The 21704-nt window shown below is 40.8% G+C and overlaps 1 protein-coding gene across 1 annotated transcript; it reads left to right on the forward strand.

The window, feature by feature from the left end:
• Positions 1-656: 656 nt before the first annotated feature.
• On the forward strand, positions 657-19055 carry LOC118810070 (zinc finger protein 658B-like). Its single transcript, XM_036573592.1, has 3 exons — positions 657-821; positions 3725-4571; positions 15399-19055. Exons 2-3 carry the CDS (start codon positions 3851-3853, stop codon positions 16406-16408), a joined length of 1731 nt encoding a protein of 576 aa, XP_036429485.1. The 5' UTR covers positions 657-821; positions 3725-3850; the 3' UTR covers positions 16409-19055.
• The last annotated feature ends 2649 nt before the right edge of the window (positions 19056-21704 follow it).

The raw sequence follows: 21704 nt of genomic DNA on the forward strand, positions 1-21704 counted from the left end.
AGACTGAACACACAGAGCCCAGACTGAACACATTGAGCCCAGACTGAACACACAGAGCCCAGACTGAACACAGTGCAGGCATTGCATTCAGTTCAGCATCACTAATCATTTAGAATTGTTCAGCCTGTTTAGTACACTGATTTTCTTTCTTTCTTTCTTTCCTTATTTATCTATTTATTTATTTATTAGGGCTAAGGAAATAAGAATAAATGTTTGAGTATGGTAACTCAGTGTGCACAGTAGTTGAGTACGAAACCTCAGTCAGTGTTTAATTTAACAATATAGTATTTAATTAAAACACACCATGATTTCTGAGCTGAAAATGTGCTTCAGTTACAATAATTTTGCTTCAAACCTGCTTTAAACCATTAAACAGTGTCTATATCAGGTTTTGGACAAACCTTAGTTAACACACAGCAGTGGAGTTTAAGAACCCAAACTGGAGTTAAACTCTAAACAAATAGCTAAACTAATGACGGAGCAATTGCCCCTAAATGTTTTAACTTAACTTTTAACTTGATAATCGCATCCAGCAGTGAAGCTGCAATCCACTGTCACAGTATTTGTACGTGGACCGAATGAATTTATTTATTTATTTGTTTGTTTGTTTGGTTTTTTTTGTTGTTGTTTTTGTTTTTTTTGCTTGTTGGTTGGTTGGTTGGTTGGTTTGTTTGGAAGAGGCTCCACCTTAAACTGGCTTTTTTATTTTTACTGACTGGTTGATTCACCGTCAGTCCGGTAGGTGGCGGTATCTAGTCTGCTCTCCGCCATAAGCAGCAGTAGAAGAAGGGGCCGTTGGCGGCTGAGGGATTGTTTACAGTGTAAGTAGAAAAATAAAACTTACCGTTTTGACACCAAACACAGAGAACCGCACTGAACTGCTGAACTAGTTCACTTTTAAGGACTAAATATGTTAAATAACAGAAGCAGAATTTATTCCGTCTTGATTTCAGCTTCTTTTGCGAAGGTCCACCTTAAATATCTTAAATAGTACAGCCGCTACAGGCGTCAGAATGGAGCTGATACACCATTTAAGGTGGAACTAATATTTGGGGAAAATATGCTACATTTAGCCTCGTCCTCTGTGAGTCTTTAGCTCCTGTGATTTTGGCTCATAATGTTGTTTATAGTTCAGCGTTTTATTCGGCGTTTATAAAACACGGTCAGAAAGATTAAACCGCCCGTTTTAATTCAGACCCGTTTTCAGGCAGCTCTGACTTCCCTGCTGAAAAACCCATAGAAACCATTAAGTGTTTCTGTTCCTGATGGTTTGGTAATGTTTTTTTTTTTTTTCTTTTTTATCACAGTGTAAAGGATCCTAATGGTGATCAGTGGCTGATCCCAGACGCATTTGATGGTTTTCTAACCGGATCTGTGGGTGTTATGCAGGAAACTAGTGGTCTCTATTGAAAATCATTAAGCCGATTCCCATTAAAAAGCAAAACCATTAGATTTTAATTATAATGGTTTCTAGTGGTCTTTTTCCAGCTTATTTTATCTTTGTGTTAGCCATAAGTTAGCCCTGAGTTAGCGGTCTGTTAGCCGGATTAGTTTTTGAAGGATTTTCTTTTTAAAGAGGTGATTTGTTGTTTACCTCTAAAACCTTAATAAAAAATAACATGTTATAGTGCACATAGATTGTAGAGCAGGGGTGCCCAGACTTTTATCAGGGTGGGTAAAAGTGCAAATGAGTCTCGTTCACTAATAAATGAACTAATTTGTGCCATAATTACATAGATTTACACAAAAGTTGCACTGCAAGAAAAGGTATCTTAGCAAGTGAAATGATCTGAAATCTAGTGAAAATATCTAATATTTCTCATTTTGATATGGTTGTAAGCTTATTAAAAGATGATGTAACTTTTTTCACTTTCTATTTATAGACAGTTTATATGTCTTAAGTGATTTTAGTAGGTCTAATTATCTCACAATATTGGCGGATATTTTTGCTGTGTTCAAGCGATATTTCTTAAAACAAGCAAAAGCCTTTGCCGATATAGTGAGAATTTTACTGAACAAAATCACTTAAGTAAAAATCACCATACAATACCATCTTACTTTTGCTCTGCCTTTATATAGCTAGTTTGCCCCGTAGTGCAGCCAATCAGAAGTCTCCAAGTTCAGGTCCTGATAAACGGATACGTAAGACAAGAAAAAGAGAACTACTACAGGGCAAGACAGCAAAAACATGCATGTGCACCTTGGTCAGTGTTTTGTGAAAGTTATTTTTTCTTTGAAATAGGCAGGCTGAACTCAAAACAAATCAAAAAGTTACACAGTATTTTGAAAAGTGGTATATCAGATGCCCATTGGCCCTCATGGTTTCATGCCATGGTCAGAGAGTATTGCAGGTGGAACTTAGTGGTGCAGTGTCCATATGTAGTTGTCTTTGGCTGTAGGTGGTTTGTGGTTCACTGTTCCACGAATTGGCAAACACAAAACTGGTGTTCTCTTTTATGTTGGTATTTTATGTTGGCCAGGGGCCAGTTGTCTTAGCCCACCTAAAGGCTATTACAGGCCCCTTGCTGGATCCCTTGCGGTTTTGCTAGAGTTCTGTTTGTGGACTGAAAACTCAGTGCCATAGTGCCAGAGTTGTTGCAGGTCAAACTGTCCTAGCTGTCTGTGTCAGATCCTTTCTGCAGCTGGATCATGGATTTCTTGAGAAACAAGTTAAAGTGTGGCTAGGAAAACACACGTCAGACCCCAAGGCTGTCAGTACTGGAGGATGATTGTTGACATTTGAACTCGACAGCAACACATACATCCCTTCCTTCAGTGCTCCTTCAGAAGTTCTGCCCTCCAAATTCGTGAACGTGGAAGGCAATAGTCACTGGACCAGCAAATTTGTTTTTTAGGTCTTTGTGGCCATAAATTCCTTTGCAAACATTGTACAGACAAATACTATGATATAACGTTAGATCAAACGACCACATAGCAAGTAATATAACTATCGTTAGCTAGATTGTGGGTTAGCAAACTGTCACTACAAGTACTTACTGGTTCCGTGAAACAGCAAAAATAACCTGTGAAGCAGGAGCAGCCTCCTCATCTCTTTCATGCCTTTCAACTCTTGATGAAGCTGAAGTCAGTTTTTTTTCACTAGCTCCTTGTTTGAATTTTCCTGTACCATTTTAAATGGTGCAGCACTTGCATTCTGTTGCATCAACTTCTTGTTCAAATTCACCCGTTTCACCCTGATGATGCACCAGTTAGGCTGTATTCATGTGCCTCAGCTTGTTCAAATTGTCCCGTTCCACCATAAATGGTGCTGCAGTTACATGAGCTTTTAAAGGATACTCCTTTTATACCCAAACATGATACCCTCATCTGTTACTAATTCACCTGCTTACTGTGGAATGTTTTAAAATGGTCTTTTGAATATTCTGTAAACTTTTTAGTCTTATTTTGCTCCTGTCTAAATGCTTTTGAGTGTGTTGCAGGCGTCCAATTCAAAATTTGTTCTCATTACAATCACGATGGTCAGCCAATACATTAAAAATAATTTCTTTGTAAACAAACGTTCAGGAGAATTAACTAATCACATATTCTTGTTTTTATTGCATTTTTAAAAATTCTAACTCTAAATAAATGCTTTTTATGTTAAGAAGGCGCTCAAGTACATTGTTACATTTTGTTGCATTTTCCCTTGAATTTTGAGTGTTTTGATTTTGATTGTTTTGAGTGTTTTGATTTCGATATTGATCTTCTTTTTCTCTTCTTTCAGAAAGTAACATCATCCTATTGTACATCTTCTGTTGTTCCTACTGTTCCCCTGCCTTCACAGATCAAATTTACCTGCAGCAAGAGGTTCCACCAAAAGGTATTCATCAGACTAGTCACGACTAAATAAATGGAGAGCAGAAGTCAAAAGCAGAAAAATATACTCAAAGATAGAACTCATCAGTGTTCAGAATGTGGGAAGAGTTTTACTCAACTGGGTACTCTTAAAGCACACCAGCGGGTTCACACAGGAGAGAAACCATATCACTGCTCAGAGTGTGGAAAGAGGCTTACTACACAAAATGGCCTGCGAGCGCACCAACGCATTCATACGGGTGAGAAACCTTTTCATTGTCCAGAGTGCGGGAAGAGTTTTACACTACTGAGTAATCTCAGAATACACCAGCGCATTCATACAGGAGAGAAACCATATCAGTGCTCAGAGTGTGGAAAGAGCTTTACTCAACTGAATGGTCTCAAAACACACCAGCACGTTCACACAGGAGAGAAACCGTATGAATGCTCAGAGTGTGGAAAGACTTTCAGTCATCCGATTTGTCTCAGTCTTCACCAACGTGTTCACAAAGGAGAGAAACTGTTCTGTTGTTCAGAGTGTGGGAAGAGTTTTGTTACCCAGAATCATTTCAGAGTACACCTGCGCATTCACACAGGAGAGAAACCGTATTACTGCTCAGAGTGCGGGAAGAGTTTCAGTCAACAGGCTAATCTCCAAGTGCACCAGCGCATTCACACCGGAGAGAAACCGCATCAGTGCTCAGAGTGTGGAAAGAGTTTTACCCATCAGAGTAACCTCCTAAGACACAAGCGTGTTCACACTGGAGACAAACCTTAATACTGCCCAGGCTGGAAGGAGCTTTACTGAATATTACGAATTTAAAGAGACAATTGTGTTAAAAGTGAGGAAAATGTTTCACATTTCAGTCTGAAGACTGTCACTTATACTGACTGAACAGCAGCATGTTTTATTGGTGTTGAGAATGTATTCTACAAGAAAATCTGAAATGCATCCTGTTTGCTTTGATTTACTTGAAATGCACTGCGTAAACAATCACTAGGCAATTGCTATGAGGCTCCTTTCCACAGAATCCATGAGTTTATTGTATTTGTTCATAACCAATTTTAGCAGAAGCGAGCACTACATTCTGCGAGATTCAGTTCATTAGAAAACATTTTCAATCATTGTAAAGTTGGATGTGCACTACACGACTATTACAAACTTAAAATATGTCTAAGCATCACAAACTTTCTCTGTTTTGTCGTGAGGGCACTCACACTAAGACGACAAGCAAAAAGAGAGTATAACACATGTTTCAGCTACGAAGACAGCAAGACAGTGTCAAACCACATTCTGCATGTATTACAATAATCCAGATCTGTCACCTTTTGGCAAATTATGACATGAAAAATATGACAAAGGAGACCGAACTGTTGAGCAGCTGAAATCCTATGTCAAACAATTATGAAAAAGCATTTCACTTTCAGAACTGCAGCAGTGTCTCCTCAGTTCCGAAACACTTACAGAGTGTTGTTAAAAGAAGAGGTGATGATTTCATGACGATGATTTCAACATTTGATTTGTTGTCTTTGTAGTATTTTCCTTTAAAAATATGGTTTACATGATTTGCATATCATTGCATCCTATTTTTATTTACAGTCTACACAGCATCCCAACTTTTTTGGAAATTGTGTTGTACATGTAGCTCCGCTGTTCAGGTAGTGTTAAGCACATCTTCACATTTTTCTCTGTTCTTCTAGCTCCTTGGTTGGCTGTTGTTTGAATCACTCACCGAGTTCATCTCTGACCTTCTCACACTGCAGGACTCATGAGCGTTTGGGTCATAGATATCACGTTTGATAACTCCAGAGTTCGATCAGAGGACGAAAGATTCACTCGTTTCTCCTCTCACACAACCAGATCATCTGTGCCATCGATCACTTCCTATTGAACTCCTGACCTGGAAAATCACTTCAGATTATGACAGTTTGTTGAAAGGGGCAAATTGGGGTTAAAATTGGGCTAAAATTTTGTCATGTTGGCCCAACTTAAATCTCATGCTTCAGAAGGTCCCACAGGTACTGTTGGGTTTAAGTTGAGTGAGGAAGGGGCCATGTTATCTATAAAAGCTTTTTTGGCTAGCCAAGCAGCAGAGTACTTAGTCACATGCAATAGGGCAGGGGTTTATAATCCCAGTTTTGGCAACTCCACGCTTTACACATTTTCATGTTTTTCCTACTCTACATACCCAATCCAGCCACCAGGGAACTTGATAATTACTTAATTCTATTAGGTGTGATAAGGGAATGCTCAGAAATGTGCACAGTGAAGCGTCTCCAGGTCTGGCAGTGGAAGCTCCTGCGATAAATCTGTGTTCCTAAATAAATACCATGATCTGCTTGAATTGTTGCTGACGTACCACTGTTTTGATGAAAGTGTCTTCAAAAAACTGGCAATAGCTTTGAGTGTTGCTTCTCAGTCCATCTGTAACCACAGACATTTGTGATTAAAACTGCCTTGATGCACAGAACTGCGCAAGTGTACAAAACTATTTGCAAAGCCTTGGATTTTTTCAGGACCACAGTGGGATCAGTCAATGTGAACTTCAAGTTTTGGAACTAACAGTGCCCTTTTTAGACCAGTGCCCAACCCCAGTCCTAGAGAAATAGTGTCCAGCACAATTCAGTAGTTTCCCTAATCATACATGGCCAATAAACCTGGTTAGAATCAGTCGTGTTTGAGCAGGCAAGTCACTAGACTGTGCTGGTCTTCCAGAACTGGAGTTGTCCTAGACCTCGGCCATCTGACAAACTCAGTAACCAGGTGAGATCTGCCTTTATCAGGGAGGTAACCCAGTCCAGTAGTGCTTTAGAAAGACAAGTCTTTGTTGTGGAGTGGCTATCCCAGACATGTCAAACTGGGTTTCCTCCAGGCCACAGCTCTGCTGGGATTAGCATGCTTCCCTTGCCTAATGTTCTGATTTCAGTTTACAAAGCCTTTGCTGATGAGTTGTTTAATGAGGCAGAATGATGAATTTTGCAAAAATGTGACCTGCAGGGACAAAAGTCTGACACAGGGCTGTCGCAGGTACCTTGTACTGTTCTTCACCTGGCTGAAACCATCAATATGGCAGATTCTCATTTCAAAGAACTGAATCACACAGCCAAGGTGATGTTGGAGTAACTTATAAACTGAAAGTACCCTGTTCAGCTGGAGTTCGTTTTTGAACCCCACAGAACGTTTTGAAGGACCTGCAGGGGACAGTGCATCATCGAGTATGTATGTGTTTGTTCATGATATCTTGTGTAGTATTCCAAGTATTGTGTATTAAAAATAAACAATAAAATATTTCTAATGGAGAATAATGGTTCCTAGCTGGTATTTTTCACCAAAAACCTTTTCACAAAACATCTGGTATTTTGAAGGAATCTGAAGAATTTTTAGCTAAGAGTGAGGGAAAGATTGACCTCTGTTATTTGAACATTTTCCATGAATCATATGACAGTGAGAAGTGCAGAGTAGAACTGTTGAGGATAAAACAATGCATTGAATAAGATCATTAGGCCTCATTCTCCATTATCTTCCTAAGTTTGTAAGTGTGTTCTTGAGAAAGGTCCTAAGAAAAAGTCTATGTCGGATTCATGATGTGTTCTTAAAGCAGAACTGTTCTCACCTTTGTGCTCTTAAATGTGTGTGTAGATTAGGTTCTTACTTAAGAACAAATCCCTCATAAGAGAACATTGGTGAGTCAGAATCTTCATGACAGCATGACGTGTGTAAGTGGGTTTTAAGAAGAAATTTCTTTTTAAGAACATGGGGAATGAGGCCCATTATATTAAGACTACTTGTATTTTGATTGTTCTGTTCAGATTGATGCTAACCCTGGAATTACTATTGGGGAAAGTCTGTAGATGGTAAAAACAGTCATTACTAAATTGGATCATTCTGGATATAAAGTCTCATGTATGAAGACAAAAAATCTTCATATAGAAGAATTTGCCAAGTTAATAAAACTATTTATGTTTGTTTTGATTGATGATTTTGATAATTATTATTGTAATTGTAATAAATGTCTATCAAATCAGACAATTCAAACCATGCATTAGTGATTTTACTACAGTTTTTATAACAGGGTTTTAGGCATTCTTTGGAATGTGCTGTCTATAAATATATCGCTGCTGTCGCAACACACACACACACCATCTAAACCGCCTATCCTTCTGGGTCGCAGGGGGAGCTGAAGCCCATCCCAGCTGTCATTGGGCAGAAAGCACCGTCGGAACAAAACCTTGTATCTCCAAAATGGTAACTTTACAGGGGAAAGAAAAAAATCAATGGAACCAGACTTTTCTCCAAGTCATTTTGGGCCATTTCTTTTTGTCCATTTATCATGAAATTTACAAACAATGTAAAGGCCAACAGGTTTTTTAAACTATGTTATAAATAACATTATTCACAGATGAAATAGCATTTCATTAGCACAGCATATCTTAGAATATCACATCTGGTACAGAAGACCTCTGGACAATTTGTCACAGTCAACTGGATTTTAAAATGTAAAGATAAACAAAGGTACTGTTTCTATAGTACAGATACTGCAATGACTGTTTGGTAACACTGGTGATGTCTCATCTGTGATGGGTACAGTCACCTCACCCTTACCTTCATACATACACCAGAGATAAAGGTTTTAATGGCTCTCTGCTGTTTGCTCCACACAGAAACTGCTTTTGTGCAGCATCAGTGAACTGACAATATCTGTCATCAGTGACCCACAGTAAACATCTCCAGACTACACAATGTCCCACAGTTCATTTGATTCAATACACCATTAACCTGCTTACTGTGGTGTGATACAGATCTCAACAGCAAACAGGGCCGTGTCTGAACCGCCTTCCACCACTACCATATATGTAAGAATGAAGACGTACATTTTCTGAATCAGGGAAAAAATAATTCAGTTTAAAGCGATTTAAAGAAGTATTTTGGACCTTGTTGTGAATTGAGGGTCTTACAGCAAGAAACAGCTCTGACTGCAAGTTATGTTCAAATTTTGTTTTTTGAATTCATTTTTTGTTGCGTTACAAATTAAATTTAAAATGAGCTCTCCTTGATCTCGGGTTCTTCTCCTAGACGTGATTAAGTCTTGTTTGAAATCAAAGTGAGACGGAAGCCGTTTCCTCCTGTTTCTGAAATTTGGCTCCTGAAATAAATAAATAAATACTTTGATCAAAATACTGTCATGTGGATTAACTCTTAAGTGTCTGAGCTGAATAATAGTTCCATAAGAAAAGTGTAAGATTTGATCATTTTATTATACAGCTCTGTTCTAGATCACAGCACAGAACCCTCTCAGCAGTCTCTCAGTGTAGGAGGAGAACTCACCACTGCTGAAAAAAAATCATAGAAACCATTAAAAGTGTCTGTTGAGTTCTGCTGGTGTTCAATAGTCACTAATGGTATTTGGTGTGTTCCTGATTGATATCAGGAACCGGTTGATATCACAGTGTAAAGGATTCTAATGGTTTAACAGGTATTCTGATTCCAGATGCATCTGATGGTTTCCTAATGGGATCTAATCGTGCCCCCAACAAACTAGTGGTCTCTAATGGTAACCATTAAGCCAATTCCCATTAGAAAGCAAAGCCATCAGGTTTAATACTAATGGTTCTAATGGTCTTTTTTCAGCAGAGATGCTTTTCCCACTCATCATCAGAACTTCTTAGAGTGAAATGCGGATGTTAATCTCCTCTTCTGAGGGGGATTCAAGAGAAAAGAGTTCAGAAATCAGTGATCCTTCATTAATACAGCATTGAGATCTGTTTTGTTTATTCGAGACAATCTTAAGACGTTTTTTTCCTCTGGGTTTTACGGTTTCTCATGTTCTCTCTTTTTCAGTCCGGTAGGTGGCGGTATCTAGTCTGCTCTCCGCCATAAGCAGCAGTAGAAGAAGGGGCCGTTGGCGGCTGAGGGATTGTTTACAGTGTAAGTAGAAAAATAAAACTCACCGTTTTGACACCAAACACAGAGAACCGCACTGAACTGCTGAACTAGTTCACTTTTAAAGACTAAATATGTTAAATAACAGAAGCAGATTTTGTTCGGTTTTGAATTCAGCTTCTTTTGTGAAATTTCCGTTCCACCTTAAATAGTTTGAACAGATGCAGCATTTAAGGTGGAACGGAGAATTCGAACAATAAGCTAACCTAGGTTTAGCCTCGTCCTCTGAGACTCTTCCAGCTCCTGCGATTTTGGCTCATAATGTTCTTTATATTGCAGCTCCTCAAACGCCACTGTAATCTCAGCGGGTGATGTGGTTTCAGACGGATTTCTTACAGCAAGCAAAGTAATCTGTGAATACAGTGAAAAATTCACTAAAAATGACTCGAAATAAGTTAAATAATCGTATAACAAGCCAAAAACAGTCTCATTGTGAGAAATATTAGATATATTCTCTACATTTAAGACAATTTCACACTAATGTAGATTCGTCAGTAAGTTCTTAACTGAATTTGTTCTTAGTGTATGAAAATATTTGGAGTATCTTTAAACCACACATACACAAAAATCACAGAGGTCCTGTCTTTGAAAGTTAGTTTTCCAGACCTGCTGAGTTTATGTGGTGGTTTTTATGTATTTTAGCATGTTAACCTGTTCGTTAGCTCAGTCAGTAACGGGAACTTTTCTGTTTGTATATAAGAGATAACTATCAGAAACAGCCTGTCAAACTTCACTCGTCAGGATGCAGTCATTATTTCAGTTCATCATTATGCTACCGTGCAGGTCACACAGAAAGGATCCTGGTAATCAGGGCTTAAATTTGAATTTAGAAGGAGCTCAAATTATTTACCGGTCTGTAAGACCTGGGCACCGGCTGTTTATGGAGACGTGTGAGTCCATCTCCTTTTATTTACATTCATTGTCCACTTTATCAGCTTTACTTAACGTTAGGTGAACAGTAAGCCTGTAATATTAAGCTGGATATTTTTGGTTGGCAGACTATTCTCAGTTAGATGAACTGATGTGTTTAAAAACTCCATCAGCACTGCTGTGTCTGATCCACTCGCAGTGCTGAGAATGACCCACCACCCAAATAACACCTGCTCTCAGGGGGTCCTTTGGGGGTTCTGACCATTGAAGAACAGGGTAACAGAGTATGCAGAGAAACAGATGGACTACAGTCTGTAACTGTAGAAGTACTGAGTGAAACTATATGGTCAGTGGAGCTGATAAAGTGGACAGTGAGTGTAGAAACAAGGAAGTGGTTTTAATGAATAATCGTCTATATATATTGCGTCACTAAAATACTTCAAAAATATTTCCAAAGTGAGAAACAAAAGGATAATACGCACTTTATGTACAGTATGAACATGTTTTCTCACTGAATAGGGGGTTGAGATTTGGTCAGGTTTTAGCAGGCCACGCTTTAGACAACTCTGCTATAGAGGTACTGTTTCAGGGTTTTATGGTGTGTGCAGAATACTAGCATTTACTCCTTTTTTACCTGACCAAAATTGTGATTTAGGAGCACCTGTGTGAGAACAGATTTTGACCAGAATAGCCCAACACTTCATAGCCCAAGAAGCAGGTTTTTAATCAGTGCTGCGTACCAACGGCCTCGAATGCTACTATATTTACAGTGAATGTAAATCTCAGTGGTTAGAATCTTTGCTGGCTTACTGACCAAACTGGTAATAACTGCTGGTACAAACACATACTTTGTACTAATTAGACAAAACAGGGCTGTTTAGGCAGGGTGAGAAGGGTGCTGTGATCTTTGTGTTTATTTTAACCAAAAAGTATGTCACAGACTTTTTATTAAGACCCCAGGGAACTCTGTGAACTTGTGGAAAAAGGGTATGTCACCTTGGACAATGAAGGAAAATACCTGACTGCTGAATGTATCATTCTCTCTCACGGATGCAACCGCTGCACTTTAAAATGCAACATGACATTCAAATAAAAAGCTGGTAGATAAGAAGTTAACTTTGTCCAAGATAGACTGACCAAACCAGTTTTCCATTAACAAGAGCTTTGCAGCAATTTTTTTATGTTTGTTTTTTTTTTTTCAGTTTTGTTTTTTTTTGGATTGGATTGTGTTGAACAGAGATATAGAAACCATTTCTACTATTATGCATTTTATAGCGCAAAATCAAACAGGATTTGATTCACAATGTGTATATTATCGAATTGTGATCCCCCTACATCCTCAAACTTGAAGATACAGTCGTTGGTGTGGAGACTGAAGAGAAGGAGTGAGAGCATACAGCCTTGTGGTACTCCAATATTGAGGTTCCGAGGGTCTGATGTGTGTTTTCTAAACTGCAGTTGCGGTCCCCTGTCTGTCATCCATGATTCCTACTGGCAGATTTGATCTCGCTCAGGCAGCTGGGACGGTTTAAAATGCACAGCTTTCTTCACCCTGTAGTAGTACTGCTCCCAGTCCATTCTCTGATGCATCAGTTTGTACTACATGAGGCTTGCTGAAATCTGGGCTACATAGAACTGGGTCTGAACACAAGCAGCCTCTGAGGTCTTGAAAAGTTGCATCACATTCATCTGTCCACTTTACTCTTTGCGGCTTGTTCTTTTTTGTCAGTTCGGTGAGTTTAGCCGCCTATTCAGCAAAGTCTGGGAGGAATCGACTGTACCACCCAACAAGTCCCAGGAATGACCTCACCCTCCTCTTGGTTGTGGGAACAGGGGCATCCTTTGATGACCTTCATATTGTCAACTTGTGGCCTGATAACTCCATCCCCAAGCACATAACCAAGATAGGACACCTCCTTCTTGCCATGTCTCGCTGTAGATCACAACGTCATCCAGATAAGCCGCCGCGAACCCTTCTGTGCCTAAGTCCAGAGTAGACAAAAACTTTCCAGGCCTCTCTATCAGTTCATCTGCTCTAGGCATCGGGTAGGAGTTAAATGCTGAAACAGAGTTGAGCTTTGAGAAATCTACACAGAACCTCAATTCACCATCGTTTTTTTGGTAAAGGTACAACTGGGCTGCACCGCTAGCTCTTGGAGGACTCAATGATTCCCATCTCCAGCATCTTTTTCACCTCCTCCTTGAAGCTGGGGATCAGCCGTGCAGGGACTCGGCAGTTAGTCTGTCTGATGGGCTCGTCCTTCAGCAGTTTGATGTTGTGTTGAGCCGCCGTCGTCTTCCTGCTGGGGATGATGGCTTGCAGCTCCGCCCGTTAGTCTGGGCTCAGGTGGTTCAGGTCCAGTGTCGCTGCGTTGTGCTCACTGCCATTGCAATATGGGCTGTGCCACTTCGCCAGCAAGCTTTACATTTACATTTACAGCATTTAGCAGACACTCTTATCCAGAGCAACTTACAAAAAGTGCTTTGTCCATTTAGAGAGAAGATTTAGAGATCTTTGCTAGCTACCAATAGGTTAGAGAGGAGGCTAGTCCTGAGCTCAGATACAGCTAAAAACAAAAGTCCATGTTGATACCTAGAGAAAAAGAAACAGAGTTAAACACAGTGCAGTCCAATACATTTCAATAAGTGTAAAACAATACATTACAATGAATACTAAACTCAGTGCTCATTTAAGTGCTGTATAAAGAGATGTGTTTTCAGTCTGCATTTGAAGACCACGAGAGACTCTGCTGTTCGGACAGCCAGTGGGAATTCATTCCACCACCTGGGTGCCAGTACAGAGAAAAGTCTTGATGCTCATCTTCCGAGTGTCTTGAAGGATGGCAGGTCAAACTGTGCTGTGCTCGAAGCTCAAAGGGCTCGAGGTACAGTTCGAGTTTTGACCATTGCCATCAAGTAGGCTGGTCCATTTTTGGCTTTGTAGGCATCAGAGTTTTAAATCTGATGTGTGCAGCTACAGGAGGTGAAGGGAGAACAGCAGTGGGGTGACGTGACTGAATTCAGAAATATTGAAGACGAGCCGTGCTGCTGCATTCTGGATGAGTTGCAGAGGCTTGATGGCCTGTATAGGAAGACCAGCCAAGATTGAGTTGCAGTAGTCAAGCCTTGAGATGACAAGAGACTGAACTAGCACCTGGGTGGCCTCTCGAGTGAGAAAAAGTTGGATCCTCCGGATGTTGTACAGGAGAAACCTGCGTGGCCGAGCTAGGTTTGCAGTGTGAGCCGAGAACAATAACTTGCCATCCAGAATCACACCAAGACTTGCCTCTTCAGATGGAAAAATCAGAGTTCTCGAATGAGATGGCAAGATCATGATGAGGACCTATAGTTGCAGGGACGAATAGCAGCTCAGTCTTGCTAGGATTGAGCTTCAAGTGGTGAGCTGCCATCCATGAAGAGATGTTGGTCAGACGTGCCGAAATGCGACTGGAAACCTGTGTGTCAGAAAGTGAGAAAGAAAACATTAGTTGGCAAGCTTGTGTCAGAAGTTGGTAGTAGCACTAACGCCTTGTCACCTGGCTTAAGCGTCCTGTTCCTTGACACCTTGTCATACCAGTTCTTCTGGTACTGCTGCACTTGCTCCAAGTTCTCCTTCACCAATGCAGTCACACTTGCCATTTTTTCACGCATCTTCATCCCATGGAAAGGACGTTGGGTTTTTTTCAGTGTCTTGTTCCTCCCAGGCTTCTTTCAAGATGTCCAGTGGCCCTCGCACCTCTCTTCATTAATGCAACTGGAACAGTGAGAAACCTGATGATGCTTGAGGCAATTCTCTGTATGTGAACAGGATGAAGGGAAGCCAGGTGTCCCCGTCAAAACACGTGTCACACACAAACTTTCTGAGGAGTGTTTTCAGGCTCTTGTTAAAGTGCTCTACCAACCCATCTGTCTGAGGATGGTAAGGGGGGGGGTTTGATGCCATGAATATCTAATAAATTAAAAGCATCTTTAACCTGCTTTGAGGTGAAATTAGTACCTTGATATAATTTCTTTGGGGACCCCTACCTGTGAGATGAGCTGAACACTATTTGCTGTGTTTTCACCTTTTTAAGTGCGAAAGCCTCAGGATATCTGGTTGCACAATCACAAAGCTCTAAAATGTATCTGTTGTAGCTGTTCTGCTACAGGGAAGTGGACCTACTATTTCCATTGCAATGCGCAAGAACAGTTCTTCCACTATTGGGAGATTTATTAAAGGTGCTCTGTCATCTTAAGTGCTGCCCTGGCCAATAAAATCTGGTGGATATGCGATTCAAAGTTTTTGCATTCCCCATATGACCTGCCCATGGCTCAGAGTGTCCAAGCTTTAACACCTCAGTTTTGCCATTGCCATTGCCAAAAGCCCAAACATTACCAGTAAAGGTACATTGATAATGTCCTGGGATTTGTGTGTAAAACCATTAATAGTTTCAGTTTATCATTTTAAATCAGTCAGATGTTTCCACATTGTTGTATGATATATTTTGCTATTAGGTCTCCAACTAAGTAAATAGTGTTGATGTTAAGACTATTTGTCTCACATTTTTGTTGCTTTTTGTCATTGAATTTTGTATTTTTTATTTTAACTTTATCTTCTTTTTCAGGAAATAACGTCATCCTGTTGCACGTCTTCTGTTGCTCCTACTGTTCCCCTGCCTTCACAGATCAAATTTACCTTCAAAAACAGAGCAGGAGGTTCTACCAAAAGGAATTTATCAGACTGCAGAAATCTGGACTAAATAAATGGCGTGCAGAAGACAAAAGAAGAAAAATACATACAAAGATAGAAATCATCATTGCTCAGAATGTGGAAAGCGTTTTACTCAAATGGGTAATCTCACAGCCCACCGGCGCATTCACACAGGAGAGAAACCGTATCAGTGCTCTGAGTGTGGGACTAGTTTTACTCAACTGAGTACTTTCAAAGCACACCAGCACATTCACACAGGAGAGAAACCATATCGGTGTTCAGAATGTGGGAAAAGTTTTACTCAACTGAGTTCTCTCAAAAGACACCAGCACATTCACACTGGAGAGAAACCATATCACTGCTCAGACTGTGGGAAGAGTTTTGGTCAACTCTTTGCTCTCAAAACACACCAGCGCATTCACACAGGAGAGAAACCGTATGAATGCTCGGAGTGTGGGAAGACTTTTAGTCAGCCAGTTTTTCTCAGTCTTCATCAGCGTTTTCACACAAGAGACAGCCTGTACTACTGTTCAGAGTGTGGGAAGACTTTTGTTACCCAGACTGAAATCAGAGTACACCTGCGCATTCACGCAGGAGAGAAGCCGTACCAGTGCTCGGAGTGTGGAAAGAGTTTTACTCAGCTGGGTACTTTGAAAACACACCAACTCATTCACACTGGAGAGAAGCCATATCACTGTTCTGAATGTGGGAAGAGTTTTAATCTAAAGAATCACCTTCAAATACACCAGCGCATTCACACTGGTGAGAAACCGTATCAGTGTTCAGAATGTGGTAAGAGTTTTGTTCAACAGAGTAATCTCAAAACACACCAGCGCATTCACACTGGAGAGAAGCCATATCACTGTTCTGAATGTGGGAAGAGTTTTAATCTAAAGAATCATCTCCAAATACACCAGCGCATTCACACTGGTAAGAAACCGTATCGGTGCTCAAAGTGTGGAAAGAGTTTTAGTCACCAGAGTACTCTCAAAACACACCAGCGCATCCACACTGGTGAGAAACCGTATCAGTGCTCAGTGTGTGGAAACAGTTTTAGTCACCAGGGTACTCTCAAAACACACCAGCGTATTCACACAAGAGAAACTTTATGAATGCTCAGACTGTGGAGTTTTAACAATCAGACTAATCTCCCAAGACACAAGTGTGATCAGACTGGAGACAGACCTTAATACTGCTCAGGCTGGAAGGAGCTGTACTGAATGAATTTAAAGAAACAAATGGGTTAATGCATCCTATTTGCTTTGATTCTTGTATCACTGTTTTGAAGAAAGTTTCTTCCAAAAACTGCCAATAGCTTTCAGAGTTGGTTTTCAGTCCATCTGTAACCACAGCCATCTGTGATTAAAACTGTCTTAATAGACAGAGCTAGTCTATGGTACAAAACTATTTCCAAAGCCTAAAATCCTTTCAGGAACACAGTAGGATTAGTCATTGTGAAGTGGAAAACGTTTGCAAATGACAGAGCTCTTTCTAGACCAGTGCACAACCCTGGTCCTGGAGTGCCAATGTCTTGCACAGTTTGGTAGCTTCCCTAATAAAACACACCCACTAAACCTAGCAATTAACAGATAAAGAAAAGTTTGAATCAGGTGTTTTTGAGCAGGAAAGTCACCAGACTGTGCTGGCCCTTGTAGCTGGAGTTGTTCTAGACTTTGGACATTTGACCAAACTCACTAACCAGGTGAGATCATCCTATCTCAAGGAGTTCGCAAAGAACCCAATGGACAATCCAGCAGTGGTTAAGAAATTATCTGACATGTTAGACCCTGCCAGAAGGACACACTCCATAAATCAATCCTTTATAGTGGAGTGGCTATCCCAGACATGTCAAACTGGGTTTCCTCCAGGCCACAGCTCTGAGTTTAATGATGAAGGCTGCAAAGACAAGAATCTAACAAGTGGGGTAGACCAAGAATGTCAAATCAAAAAACCAGGTACTGGTTTCTTTACTTGGCTAAAACCTTGTTTTACCTGGCTAGCAACATCGTCCTAGGGAGAAAGAAATCTACCTCAGAGTGCACACAACCTTGGACTGGGACAAGTTCACTTTTCAGTATGACAAAGAACTGAATCTCACAACCAAGATGATGCTGGAGTATCTTATAAACTGAATGTATCTTGGATCTTGAACCCCAGAGAACATCTTTTGTGACAGCTGCAGAGGGCAGTTCATCATCCAGTTTGACCGAGCTTGAGAGAACCATTTGTTGTATGTAAAAAATAATTAAAATGAAATACGTGTAAGGGAGAATAGTAGTTCATAGCTGAGATTTTCCTGTTTTCACAAAAAAGAAACGTGAATAATTTTTAGCTAAGAGTGAAGGCGTGGTTTACCTCATCTTTCATGAACTAGATTTGACAGTGACTAGAGGAAGAGGATGAGAGCTGAAGTAGGATTGCTATCCTTTGACTTGACTTGTTAATGATATAACAATACATTGAATAAAAACATTAAGTCCATTTGTGTTTTGATTGTTTTGTGTAGATTGATGCTATACCTGGAATTACTGTCGGGGAAGGTCTCTAGATGGTCAAAACAGTCAATAATAAAGTGGATAGTTCTGGATGTAAAATCTGAATTATGTTTCAATTTGCAAAATCTTGATATACAAGTTAGTAAAACAATCTTTGTTTATTATTGTAATTGTTATAAAGGTCCTTATTTTTATAAAAGCAACCCACTCAAACCATGCTTTAGTGATTTTTTTTTTTAAAGGGTTTTAGGCACTCTGTAGAATGTGCTGACTGTAGAAGGCATTTACTGTTAAGACAGCATTACTCGCAGATGAGATATTACCAGTTCATTGGTGCAGTTTAACTTTATTTTATCTCTGACCCTATTGAAGAGTTCTTAACCTCACTAACTCAATTTACATTGTCCCCATAGTTAACATTGCCTAACTTAACTTACATTACCTTAACAGAGGCTTGTTAGCATTAAATACTTCAAAAACGTCAACATTAATTAGTTTGAGGTTTTCCAGCTGCAGGATGTTTGTGGGTAAGTTTTAAATTAGAATACAATATCTGGTACAGAGGTTTTCTAGACAGTTTGTCAGAATCGACTTGACATTTTATTACTATTTAAAGATAAACATATTCAAAGGTACTGTCTCAAGGGTGAAGACATTGCAGTGATTGGCAATGCTTGCAATATCCCATCTGTGAGGGATACAGTCACCTAATCCTTTCCTACTGTCATGGTTTCCCAGGTGCATTTCTTCCCTTTTCTTGCTCTGGTTGTTTAACCTGTCTCCCTTGTTACATGGGCCCTTCAGTTTGTTTTTGATTTGGTTCTTTGTTTCTGCCCTTGTCCTGCGCCCTTAACCTGTGTTCTTACCTGTATCTAGTTCGGCTGCCCCTCCTTCCCCTTATCTTGTCCCCTAAGCTGCCCCTCCTTTCTAATCTTGTCATTCACATAAGTAGCCCTCTTGTTTTGTTTTGTTTTGCCTGGTTTTTTTGATAGTTTGTGAGAGCCTGTCTCACTGAAGGTCTTATCTAATATTAGATTTCTTGGTTTGTGTTTGCTTTATATTTTCGTAGCTTTCTCTTAGTATTTGGGTTTGTTTAATGCTTTGTTTTTAATAAACTTCAAACCTCACACCTACATCCTGCCTCCGAGCCTCATTGCATGACAGAAGACCAGACCTCATCAATGTATCATGGATGTACCAAAACTTTTCGAAACTTTGAAAAGTGGATCATGGAAGAGAAGGAAGTCAATCTTCAACTAATTACAACTTTCTCCACCAACTTCACTTCTCCTGTCCCATCTTTGGAAATAAGAACGCTGCCTCTCTTTTCTCTAGGATTGCTGCTATTGTGGGAGTGCCAAGGGACTCTCAGACCATAACCATAGAACAGGGGAGGCCGATGGCCCAGGTCATACAGTGCTACAAAGTGCTCCAGAGGGCATCACTGAGCTAGAGCATGGCCAAGCTTCCACACCCACTAGTGCACTTGCATCAGAAGACACTTCACCAGCTCCCTAGCTCTCTGCCCTGCCAGCCTCAGAGTGCCAGTCTACCCTCAGGGTGCCACCCATAGTGCTCCAGTAGGACACCAGTGAGCTGTTGCCTGCCTCTGAGCCTCCACCCATTGCTATGTAGAGCACTGGCCCATCAACGCCTGCCCTCATCATGCCACCTGGAGCTACCAAATCATTGGTGGCTCACCAACACACCACATCTGTGGTGCCCCCCTTAGCAGCCTCTCTGGTGGTGGCTCCTCTAGCTGCCTCCCATGGGTTGGTGACCACAACTGGAGTTGATTGCTGTTCTCACACATTCACTCAGGTGTGTTGGCGGTGAAGCAGAGGGGAACTGATATCTCAGGGTGCCCTCATGTCTTACCTTCTAGCTCTGCCTTTTAGTGAGGTTATAATGGCTCTACCTGCCAGAGTCTCTGCTGCAGTCTGTTAATACTGTGTACTGTAATTGGCCACTCCTAACAGAGCTGTCTGTACTTTGCCAAGCTAAAAAAAATTGCCCATCTTGTGCGGTCAGATGTTCATCTTCCTTGATAAGATGGCCCCCTGCTCGACACTTTCTGGACCAGTTTGACCACCTTGCTGTCCAACACAGTGCAGAAAGCCTCTCCTGCTTGAAACTGACCCTCCTGATATTGCTGCATGCAGACTCAAACTACTTAATCAAAGACATTGTTATGCCTGCCTCACAATACTTTGAGTGCTTCTCATATACATACTAACAGATCATTACAGACTTCTAACAAATCGCTGATGTTCATGGTCTTCACTGTGATTCACTCCTAACAGTAGTCACTGGTTTTCCTTTTTGAGTCTTGGTTCCTCTCAAGGTTTTTTCCTCTTGCTTTTGGGGTTTTTCTTGCCACTGATGCCATTGGCGACACTCATGGGTGCTTGGACCCAGATTTTTCTGTAAAGCTGCTGTGTGACAACACGTTGTAGAAAGTGCTATATAAATAAACTTTCACTTGACTCCCCAGCTCCTGGTCCCCGGACTGCTACAGTTCCCCCGAGGCCACTCCAGTTCCTGCTCCCTAGGCCGGTACAGCAATCCAGCATGCAGCAGATCCACCTCTCTAGGCTGCTTCTGTTCCAGCTTCTTGGGTTGGTCTAGAGCATTGATCCCTCTCCTGATTAATTGCTGGACTCCACAGCTGGTGCTCATACTGTGCCAGCTCCCAGAGCTGCTCTAGTGCTGGCCATTAGGACCACTCCATCTCCAGTGAGGTGGGGCTCAGCCGGTTGCTTTGAGCATTCCTGTCCCTGTTACTGTATGGCTATTTGTCCCTGTTGCGTCCTGTTTCTGTCCCTGTGCCAGTTGCCCAGTTGCTGTAAGTCAGTTCCACTTACTTTCCCTGTTCCTATTTTGGTGTTTTTCCAGTCTCATATACAGTCTCCTGTCCTGTCATAGTCTAAAGTTTTAATATTAGATTTGTTTTCATTATTTACATTTATACATTCAGCCCTCTGAGCTCTCTGATCAGTGTAGCCATTGCTGGACCGAGAGAGGAGTGCAGTGACAGAGCTAGAACTGCATTTTACTTATCAAATTAAACATGCTTAGAGTGAACTGGACATTTTAATGTCCAGTCAGCAGCTCCGACTAGGCACTGGACATTAAAGCTCAAAACTGGAGTCTCTGATAGTTAGACATGTAGGTGGCACACAGACAGAAAAGTTCACCTTTAGCTGTAGAAACATATTTCTTGATATGACAACAGAAGTAAATCTGGTAGACCCACTAAACCAGCTAACTAGCTATCACTAATTAACTGCCTTGCTAGGAAATCCAGCAAAGATCATCAAATATACAGTGTCTGTGAAATACAGCTGCTTAGTTTAAACATCTCAGAGGGTGTTACTCCATTAGAAAAGTGGAGCTGCTCAGTCTGATGCAGTAAAGGACCATGAAATATGCTGACTGTATACAGACTGTATTTCCCATGAGTCTGTGCACAGAATTGTAAATATTGGCAAGTGTTCTTCCTTCTTTGAAACAATTGTACTATTGAAAGTCTTGCTCATTTTTTTTCTTTTCACAATAGGCAGATCTGCGCCGCTGCTGCGCCTTCTCTTCTGTCACCTTTGTCGACAGCTTCTGTTTTATCGTCCTTTCAAGTCTAACACAAAATAACACAACACATGCTCACACTTTAACTGTTAACTGTGAGTTAACACACTAACTGCCAGCTAACACACTAACTGCAAGCTAACATAGTAACCTCAAACTAACTGTGAGCTGATGTGCCAGCCCTGAGCTAACAGCTAACTACTTTGAGCAAGGAAATAATTTAACATTAGTCACTGAGAATATAAAGGGGTAACATGCAGCATCTGGCCCACATGTCTAACATCTGCCCAGAAGTCAACTAAAGCTCACATATGAAAGCCAGTATCTC

This window comes from Colossoma macropomum, unplaced genomic scaffold (assembly GCF_904425465.1).
Source record: "Colossoma macropomum unplaced genomic scaffold, Colossoma_macropomum, whole genome shotgun sequence".
In the NCBI taxonomy this organism is placed as follows: Eukaryota; Metazoa; Chordata; class Actinopteri; order Characiformes; family Serrasalmidae; genus Colossoma; species Colossoma macropomum.

Coding starts and splice junctions, on each gene's coding strand:
- LOC118810070 (XM_036573592.1), top strand. CDS start 3,851: ATGGAGAGCAGAAGTCAAAAGCAGAAAAATATACTCAAAGATAGAACT. Junction 4,572..15,398: donor TCACACTGGAGACAAACCTT/AATACTGCCCAG, acceptor AAGATAGAAATC/ATCATTGCTCAGAATGTGGA.